Source organism: Bombina bombina, chromosome 2 (genome assembly GCF_027579735.1).
Source record: "Bombina bombina isolate aBomBom1 chromosome 2, aBomBom1.pri, whole genome shotgun sequence".
Taxonomy (NCBI): Eukaryota; Metazoa; Chordata; class Amphibia; order Anura; family Bombinatoridae; genus Bombina; species Bombina bombina.
The window spans coordinates 1,314,588,725-1,314,599,669 of NC_069500.1; the positions used below are offsets into that span (position 1 = coordinate 1,314,588,725).

Consider the following 10,945-nt stretch of genomic DNA (forward strand, 5'->3'; position numbering starts at 1 on the left):
TTGTTATCTTTTTATCATGTGTTTGATTATGCAAAATTACTGTATTTACTGGTCCTTTAATTTCCATTTTTATACTCTAAATCCTGGGGAATGCAGGTATTCTTGACCTAGTAAATTTACCTAAATGGAATATTTATTAGACATAAAATAATTACAGGAAGTCTGTGCAGACAAGTGTTTCCTTATTTTTAAGCATGCAATAAAGTTTTTTATTTTTATTATTTTGTATTTTCTTTTTTCCATCATCAAAAGATTGTCTTTGGTAATGGACAGATAATTTGTAACTTTTTTAATGGCAATTTAAAGGTTAATATTGTGCATTTGTTGTTGCCCAGAAGAGAGGAAACAGTGATTAATGTCCTTGTACTTTACCAAGACATTAGAGGTGAAGCAGGAGCGAGTTGATTGGATGCATTCTATCTGCAGCTGATTAAAATGGCTGCTGCAGCCTGTTCTCCCTTCCGCAGACCTCTCCACTCCTTGATAAAAGGAGCTGACAGGGATGCACGTGACCGTACTCTGAAAGTATTCAGGTATCCTTCATGCATGATCTGCCGTTAGCAGCTTAGATTTCCTTCCCATGCTTTTACACAGTGCACGGCCTGTTTATACACAAGCCGGGATGGGGCCGGAGCTCCATTGTCTCTGAGGATCTGCAGCTTTCATGGTGAGTGGATACAGCAGGGAGCACAAAATGTGCAGCATCACTGCTGTTTTGTCTCAGTTTATAGCAACATAATAATCCTGCACATTTTCTTTTCTTTTGTGCACAGGCATTTAGGTCAGGTGCGCTTGTTTCCCCTTTCCTCTTGACCTTGTATTAAAGCAGATGGAATATGTAAATACAAAGCATGCGGTTGTGTTAATGTACTCGCTCTCTCCCTCTTGCATTATGTACAGAAAGCTCTGTCATTGAGATCCTATTCAATGTCTTGCTTTTGTTAAGCATTTTTTAAACCTTGTGTTGGTTTTTTTACTTCAACCTTCCTTTTTTTACACACTTTTATGATTCTTAAATTGTTTTGTCCTCAATTTAAATTTTCCAAAATATTATATTATTATTTTTAAATACAGGGAAAGGACAGTATATAAAATAAAACTAGGTGTTAGGGCTGGAGATTACACATTTTCTATAATTAAACACCAGAGAAAGAAATACTAGTAGACAAATATGGCTCTGTATAATTAATAAATATATGGTGTATATATATACACTGCCTTGCTGGGCGTAGGTGCTGACTAGTGGACTAGTACATATAGCAACGCCTTATCTGATTGACAATTTGTATATTTAGTACAATATAATGTGTGTTACTTTGAGAAGCATTGGCCTGCATTTTAAATCTTTATGATTTTCAGATGTTTTTTTCTATTAGCAGCTATGTTGGAAGCTTATGTTAGATCTGTAGGATTTGCTGTATTTGCCTTACGAGAAATAAGACAATATTTTTTTTGTATATAGTCCAAGAGCAGTTGAGACATTCTTCAGATATTATTTTTCATTTATTGTTGAGTGGAAATCTTACTCATCAAACAATAATGTCACATTATGGGAACATGAGTCATAAACTATATCTTTTATAGGCTAATATCTTTTAATGGGGGGGTTGGGCCTGGGGACTATGAAATAGCTGTATGCAAGTAAACTAAAGATGCTTTTGTTAGTTTTTTTTTAATTGTTCTCGTTTGCAAACCTTAAAGGGACACTGAACCCACATTTTTTCTTTAATGATTCAGATAGAGCATGCAATTTTAAGCAACTTTCTGATTTACTCCTATTATCACATTTTCTTCATTCTCTTGCTATCTTTATTTGAAAAAGAATGCATCTAAGTTTTTTGGTTCAGAACTCTGGATAGCACTTTTTTATTGGTGGATGAATTTATCCACCAATCAGCAAGAACAAGCCAGGTTGTTCACCAAAAATGGGCCGGCATCTAAATGTACATTCTTGCATTTCAAATAAAGATACCAAGAGAATGAAGAAAATTTAATAGGAGTAAATTAGAAAATTGCTTAAAATGTCATGCTCTATCTGAATTGCGAAAAGAAAAAAATTGGGTTCAGTGTCCCTTTAAGCTGAGTCTCCAGAAACAAATCATAATAACCTGGTTGTTCTATAGCGATTTTGTGTAACGTGTGTGCAATTGCCTTAATAATAATATTCTCTGTTAAATATTTCTATTATAAGCAGGAAAGGAACTATTCAAATCTAAAGCATCATATCATTTATTTATGCTGTATAATTGATGGATTTCCAGTGTTTCAGGCTTAGGGTGAAACTGTTTAACAAATTGTCTGCTAATGAGAGCTGCATCATGATCATTTATCTGAACAAAGATATAACTGGCTGAGATCCACAATGTAAGAATTTTACTACCTGTATTTTTTATTTATTTTTTGCTAAATGTTGTAGAAAGTGTATCTGTATATCTGCTGGTAACCTTCACTTAGAAAAGGTAGTGGATACTGGAGTGGCATTTCAGCAGCAGTGATCAGTACAGATACAGTGAAAGATTTAACATTTTTTGTTTAAAAATAAACAAAACAAAATATTGTGCTTATGAAAGCACTTTATTTAAACGTGAAATCCATGGGAATAGAAGCTTACTGTCTGATAAGGAAAGCTCCATAGCGGTATTGGTTGACAGTGACATGCTCCATAAACATTAAAGGGACACTGAACGCAATTTTTTTTCTTTCGTGATTCAGATAGAGCATGAAATTTTAAGCAACTTTCTAATTTACTACTATTATCCAATTGTTTTCATTCTCTTGGTATCTTTATTTGAAATGCAAGAATGTAAGTTTAGATGTCGGCCCATTTTTGGTGGACAACCTGGGTAGTCCTTGCTGATTGGTGGATAAATTCATCCACCAATAAAAAAGTGTTGTCCAGAGTACTGAACCAAAAAAGCTAAGCTTAGATGCCTTTTCAAATAAAGATAGCAAGAGAACAAAGAAAAAATTATAATAGGAGTAAATTAGAAAGTTGCTTAAAATTGCACGCTCTGTCTGAATCACGAAAGAAAACATTTAAACAAAAATCTGTAGTAAAATGCAGTCTCTTTTGTTTTTGATGGAGCAGAAAAATAATTATATTAATGGTCAAAGGTTAAAGAATTCTGGGGGTGTACAACCCTAGAATAATGCTAAACACATTTAAATGAGCTGCTTTATCTATAATTTGCTTTATCCATGATCTGCACTGTTTGACTGTACCAGGTGACTTCGTACGATTTTACTTAGGCACATTCCATGCACAGTATCAATGAGATCCTTGGTAGGCTCAAATATTTGCCCACTTGCTGCTGTAATAGTATCTTGAAACAATGTGTTGTGGCTGTATAGCTCTAATATACTTTTGACATTGCCATTAAAGGGACACTCGGGTCAAAATAAAATACATTTTTATGGTTCAGAAAGCGCATGCAGTTTTAAGACACTTTTAAATTTACTTCCATTATCAATTTATATATATATCAGAGTAAGTGCTTTTGCATGGGTTTTTTATTATGCACTTGTTAATTATGTAATTCTACTGCATTGAGTGGTCCTATAAGCCTTTGTGTCATATATGTAACTGAATAGTCTTGGTGGGCTATATAAAAAATAAAAGTAAAGTCTTTGAGTCAAGATATCATTCATCCAAGGGTTCTAAAAAAAGCTTTCCATGATAGTTATTACTATTAGCTGATTTATTTAATCAGTCGCTGTTAATGGGAGTTGTTCTAGAAGACTGGAAAATTACTAATGTCCCACTTCAGAAAAAGGGAAGTAGGGAAAATCTGATGACTATAGGTCAGTCAGTTTGACCTCAATAGCAAGGAAATGAATGGAAACTCTTTTAGAGGAAAGACTTGTGTCTTACCTTCAGACAAACAACTTAAGACAAAGGACAACATGGTTTTCACTGCTGGAAGATCATGACAGACTAATCAAATTGATTTCTTTGACCATGTAACTTAATTAATATACCAGGGAGGAGCCATAGATATAGCATATCTAGACTTTAGCAAAGTATTTTATATTGTCCCACACAACAAACTTATTCACAAAATGTATTGCCTTGGAGCAGATGCTAAGATTAAAGGGACAGTCAAGTCCAAAAAAAACTTTCATGATTTAAATAGGGAATGTAATTTTAAACAACTTTCCAATTTACTTTTATCACCAATTTTGCTTTGTTCTTTTCGTATACTTAGTTGAAAGCTAATTCTAGGAGGTTCATATGCTATTTTCTTAGACCTTGAAGACTGCCTCTAATCTGAATGCATTTTGACCACTGTCGGGCATTAGTTCGTGTTTAATTTAGATAAAATTGAGCTCATGCACGTGAATTTACCCTGGAGCCAGCACTGATAAATTGCATGTCTGTCAAAAGAACTGAAATAAGGGGGCAGTTTGCAGAGGCTTAGATGCAAGGTAATCCCAAGGTACAAGAGGCTTAGATACAAGGTAAAAAGTGTATTTCTAGAACAGTGTTGGTTAGGCAAAACTGGGGAATGGGTAATAAAGGGATTATCTTTCTTTTTAAACAAAAAAAAATTCTGGTGTTGACTGTCCCTTTAATTGGAGGGAATGGTGGCTTTAAGGACCACTAAATATAGTAAAATATCATCATCAATAAATGCATAATACAGACTATGCAAAAACAGTTTGAATTTCAAATGAGTATTCGATTTTTCCTTCCTAATACATCATGTGACATCACAAAATACATATACGCATATCCTGTGAATCTTGCACATGCTCAGTTGGAGCTGCTGCCTCAAAGTGTACATACAGTATAAAGATATTGTGTACCTGTTAGATAATGGATGGGAATTGGAAAGTGGTTTACAATTGTGTGCTCTATCTGAATCATGAAAGTTTAATTTTGACTTGACTGTCCCTTTGAGGATAGAAGGCAGAGGGTTTCAATTAATGGAGTACATTTAAATGAGGTATCAGTTACTAGTGGTGTTGCCAAAGGCTCCGTTCTTGGGCCTGTTCTGTTTATAGCGTTGCGGAATCTGTTGGCTTTCTACAAATAACTGATTATAATAATAACAACATGCTCATTAGTAATATTGGAAGTGGGTTCCAGGGTAAGGTGTGCTTCTTTGCTGAAGATACAAAAATTGTTCCAGGAGGGTTGGATCAAATGAGTAGTGATATAAAAAAAAAAAAACTGGAGGACTTGGATCTAAAATGTAATATTACCAATAGCAAAATTATACATAAAGGGTCCAAAAACCTGAAGACCAATTATAGTCTCAATGGTACATTTCTGTAACTGAAGAGGAACATTTTTGGTTTCATGTCCCTTTTAAGAAAGAGGGTAGCAGATTCAGGGAAAATGCGTTTTTCTTTTTACGGAACATATGGTGGATTCATGGAAAAGACTTCCAGTAGAGGTGGTAAACGCAAACTGTCAAATAATAAAAATGCCTGGGACATGCAGAAGGCTATCCTAAGAAACCAGTAACCTTTAATATGGGTAGACTTGATGGGCCTTTTTGGTTCTTATCTACTGTACAATTCTGTTTCTATGTTTATGTCCTTTGTAGTTTATAAGTACTCAAAATGTAAGTGTTATTACACAAAATATATGTGACCTTTTTATATTTGTTTATAGGAATATGAAGAAAGAATAGGAAGATCTTCAAAGTCTCCCTCTCCAAAGCAGAATGTGAGGAAAAGCCTAGTTTTTGAGCCTCTGTCCACAACAGCACTCATTTTGGAAGACAGACCAGCGTAAGTTATATGGCACCTGCAGTGCATGGAAATATTGGCAAGAGAATAAGCAAGGGCCAGTGCTACAACAGAGTCAGACTAAGTGACTGGCTTGCAGGGGGGTTATACAAATTTGGTGCATGTTTTTTTTTTTAAGTGTATATTTGTTTTACTTCTCCCTAACATGGGTTTCATGGTAGGGGCAATATGTGGTGGCATAATGACTAGAATTGGAGGGGACTAGAGGCATAGAGTGCAGGTCTGCCAGAACAGCTTTATGAAATATCTTACTGCACAGCCCCCGGCTCTATCAGCAAAATTTTAGCACCCTTCAGCAGTAGGACTCCACCCACAGCCACATATTTTAGTATTGAGGCTGATAAGCAATCGTAGGAGTATATATATTAATTCTATTAGTGTATTTCTGTCTATATTTATAATTGTTCAGTGCCACATGTCTGTCTACTCTACATGCATACCTATACATAATATTGTATTTAGATAGCCATAATCATTATTTAGCACAGCATGTTTTGATACTTGTCATAATTATACAGTGTGTTCATTTCAGTATATAAATGTTCAGCATCAAGTCAGTGTATAGGCACTCCTCATTATATAGGGCGGCCTGTTGTGTGTTTTAGTGTATGAACGCTCAGCATCATTATACTGTGCTGCATATATATATTATCAGTGTATAGGTACTCTCAATATAGCAGCCTTGCATTATGATATAGCGCAGATTGATGTGTTAGTGTATAAAATTATCATTACTATACAATGACACTTGTCCAAAATAAGTGTAACTTGTACTGTTCCCTGACCAACACCTGCCAGTACTCCACTGTGAGTTAATGTGATCTATTGTGGGGCTTAAAAAATGTATACTTTATATTTGCAGATAACGAGAACTTGATGATCAGGCTTGCTAGTGTGAGTCTTTAACCATAAATTGCCACATCCTTCCCCATTTCTAAGGACACTCTTTTGCCGCATCCTTACCCAGTTTCTGATGCACCTCTTTTGCTGCATCCTTACCCAGTTTCTGATGCACCTCTTTTGCCGCATCCTTACCCAGTTTCTGATGCACCTCTTTTGCCGCATCCTTACCCAGTTTCTGATGCACCTCTTTTGTCACATCCTTACCCAGTTTCTGATGCCCCTCCTTTGCCGCATCCTTACCCAGTTTGTGATGTCCCATCTTTGCTGCAGCCTTACCCAGTTAGTAAAGCCCCTCCTTTTCCGCAGCCTTACCTAGTTTCTGATTGGTGTATTAACAGGCAGGCTGTCAAGAACGCACTCTTGTTTCTGTGGGGTAGACGTTGTGACATCTGTTTCGGCTGTACCACCAAGCTGAACTTTTTTGGGGGGGAAATAAAAAAAATTGCTTCAACAAAAGGGGGTGGCGGCTATATAATAAATATAATATAGTCTATTATTTCTTCTACAAGATACGACGAGTCCACGGATTTCATCCTTGCTTGTGGGATATTATCCTCCTGCTATCAGGAAGTGGCAAAGAGCACCACAGCAGAGCTGTATATATATATATATATATATAGCTCCTCCCTTCCCTCCACCCCCAGTCATTCTCTTTGCATGTGTTTGTACTAGGAAGAGGTAAAGTGAGATGTTAGTTTTAGTTTCTTCAATCAATAAGTTTTTTATTTTAAATGGTACCGGTGAGTACTATTTTCCTCAGGGGATATAGAAGAAGATTTCTGCCCTGAGGTTAATGATCTTAGCAGATGTAACTAAGATCCACGTTGGTTCCCACAGAGCTTCTGGCGGTAGTACAAGAGAGATCTTCAGTGTGGAGAACGGTTTCATGCTACAAGCAGCATTGAGGTATGTTCTGTCCTTTATTTCTGAGGAGACTTGGTGTATCAGAATTGGCTGACATGTTTTCCCTGCAAGGGAAGGGGTAAGCAGTAGACCTGTTGAAACAGAGGTTATTACTATAAAACCTGTATGTTTTATTTATTAACATGGTACTGGGCTTTATGCAGCAAAGGGCTTATTGCAGCATATATCAGAGACACTGGGAGAGGCAGCTTAACGGTTTGGTTTTTATTTAATAACAAACATTTCTATAGCTGTTTTTATGAGGTTTGTGTTTGGGGACCACATGGCTTTTAGCTAAACCGCTTCCCATGCGGTTGTACAGGCTGAGGTGAACGTCATCCATGATGGGCGGGGCCTATTTTCGCGCACTCAGACGTGCAGTTACTTTGGCTGTGAAGGCAGCAAGCATTAGCTCCGGATGGGTCTACACTGATATCCTGTTAACCGGATAGTTAGCGAGTCCTTTTGCAGTTCCCTGGGGGCAGGTAGGCGCCACAGCGTTTTTTGAAATCAAATAATTTTTTGCTATAAAGAACGTTTAGAGGTTAATTTTGCCCTTTTGCCTTAGGGTGCAATAATTTTTGGCACTATCGTATATGTGTAACTAATTAGATAGCGTTATTTAACGTTTTTAGGCAGTTTGGAAAAATTGTGCGCTTTTTTTATTTCTTAAAGGCGCAGTACATGTTTTTCTAAAAATTGTTTAATTCAATAAATAAAGTGTTTAACGACTACTGTGGTTATTACTAGTCTGTTCAACATGTCTGACATTGAGGAAACTCATTGCTCTATGTGTTTGGAAGCCATTGTGGAACCCTCTCTTACATTGTGTACCTCTTGTACTGAAAGGGCCTTACATTGTAAAAAGCATATTTTAGGTAAAGAAAGTGTGCCTAAGGATGATTCTCAGTCTGAAGAGAATCAGGATATGCCATCCAATTCTCCCCAAGTGTCACAACCTTTAACGCTCGCCCACACAAGCGACGCCAAGTACCTCTAGTGCGTCTAATTCTTTTACTCTGCAGGAGATGGCTGCAGTTATGTCAGCTACCCTTACAGAGGTATTTTCTAAATTACCAGTGTTACAGGGTAAACGCAGTAGGTCAGGTATTAATGTGAATACTGAATCCTCTGATGCTTTATTGGCTATTTCCAATGTACCCTCACAGTGCTCTGAGTTGGGGGGGTCAGGGAATTGCTGTCTGAGGGAGAACTTTCAGACTCAGGAAATGTGTTACCTCAGACAGATTCGGGCGTGATGTCCTTTAAATTTAAGCTTGAACACCTCCACATGTTACTTCGGGAGGTTTTAGCGACTCTGGATGATTGTGATACTATTGTGATACCACCAGAGAAATTGTGTAAGATGGACAAATATCTAGAGGTGCCTACTTACACTGATGTTTTTCCAGTACCTAAAAGAATTTCGGAAATTGTTAAAAAGCAATGGGATAGACCAGGTATACCGTTCTCTCCCCCTCCTAATTTTAAGAAAATGTTTGCCATATCGGACACCATTCGGGATTCTTGGCAAACGGTCCCTAAGGTGGAGGGAGCTATTGCTACCTTGGCTAAACGTACAACTATACCTATTGAGGACAGTTGTGCTTTCAAAGACCCTATGGATAAAAAGTTAGAGGTTCTTCTAAATAAATTATTTATTAATCAGGGTTTTCTTTTACAACCTACGGCTTGCATTGTTCCAGTTACTACTGCAGCAGCTTTTTGGTATGATGCTCTAGAAGAGTCTCTGAAGGTTGAGACTCCATTAGATGACATTTTGGATATAATTAAGGCTCTCAAGCTAGCTAATTCTTTTATTACTGATTCCGCTTTTCAAATTGCTAAATTAGCGGCGAAAAATGCAGGATTTGCCATTTTAGCGCGTAGGGCATTATGGCTCAAATCTTGGTCTGCTGATGTGTCATCAAAATCTAAGCTTTTAGCTATTCCTTTTAAGGGTAAGACCCTATTCGGGCCTGAATTGAAGGAAATCATTTCTGACATTACTGGAGGTAAAGGCCATGCTCTACCTCAGGATAAGTCTGTTAAGATGAGGGGTAAACAAAATAATTTTCATTCTTTTCAAAACTTTAAAGGAGGACCCTCTGCTTCCTCTTCCTCCACAAAGCAGGAAGGGAACTTTGCTCAATCCAAATCAGTCTGGAGACCCAACCAGGCTTGGAATAAAGGTAAACAATCCAAGAAGCCCGCTGCTGCTACAAAGACAGCATGAAGGCGCAGCCCCTGATCCGGGACCGGATCTAGTGGGGGGCGGACTTTCTTTCTTTGCTCAGGCTTGGGCAAGAAATGCTGAGGACCCTTGGGCACTGGAAATCATGACCCACGGGTATCAACTGGAATTCAAGAATTTTCTCCCAAGAGGGAGATTTCATCTTTCACAATTATCTGTAGACCAGATAAAGAGAGGCGTTCTTATGCTGTGTAAAAGACCTCTCTGCCATGGGAGTAATTTGTCCCGTTCCAAAACTGGAACAGGGGCAGGGGTTTTACTCAAATCTTTTCGTAGTTCCCAAAAAAAGAGGGAACTTTCAGACCCATTTTAGATCTCAAGTGTCTAAACAAGTTTCTCAGAGTTCCATCATTCAAGATGGAGACTATACGAACAATCTTACCAATGATCCAGGAGGGTCAATATATGAATACCGTGGACTTGAAGGATGCATACCTTCATATCCCTATTCACAAGGATCATCATCAGTTCCTAAGGTTTGCCTTCCTGGACAAACATTATCAGTTCGTGGCTCTTCCCTTCGGGTTGGCCACAGCACCCAGAATCTTCACAAAGGTTGTAGGGTCTCTTCTAGCAGTTCTCAGACCGCGGGGCATAGCAGTGGCGCCTTATCTGGACGATATTCTGATTCAGGCGTCAACTTATCATTTGACAAAATCTCACACGGACATAGTATTGTCTTTCCTGAGAACTCACGGTTGGAAGGTGAACATAGAAAAGAGTTCACTAGTTCCACGGACAAGAGTTCCCTTCTTGGGGACTCTGATAGACTCGGTAGATATAAAAATATTTCTGACGGAGGTCAGAAAAACAAAGATTCTAAATACTTGCGGAGCACTTCAGTCCATTCCTCGGCCATCAGTGGCTCAGTGTATGGAGGTAATTGGATTAATGGTAGCGGCAATGGACATCATTCCGTTTGCCCGCTTTCATCTCAAGCCACTGCAGCTGTGCATGCTCAGACAGTGGAATGGGGACTATGCGAATTTATCTCCTCCGATAAATCTGGATCAAGCGACCAGAGACTCTCTTCTTTGGTGGTTGTCGCCGGATCATCTGTCCCAGGGGACATGTTTCCGCAGACCCTCGTGGGTGATAGTGACAACGGACGCCAGTCTTCTGGGCTAA

The 10,945-nt window shown here is 38.1% G+C and overlaps 1 protein-coding gene across 1 annotated transcript in view; it reads left to right on the plus strand.

The window, feature by feature from the left end:
- The window catches only part of LOC128647520 (TBC1 domain family member 14), a 228,542-nt gene extending 222,799 nt beyond the window's left edge, over positions 1-5,743 (plus strand). The window contains exon 5 of the mRNA XM_053700304.1: positions 5,621-5,743. Coding sequence (XP_053556279.1) covers positions 5,621-5,743 — 123 coding nt within the window. The remainder of the gene's footprint in view (positions 1-5,620) is intronic.
- Positions 5,744-10,945: the final 5,202 nt, after the last annotated feature.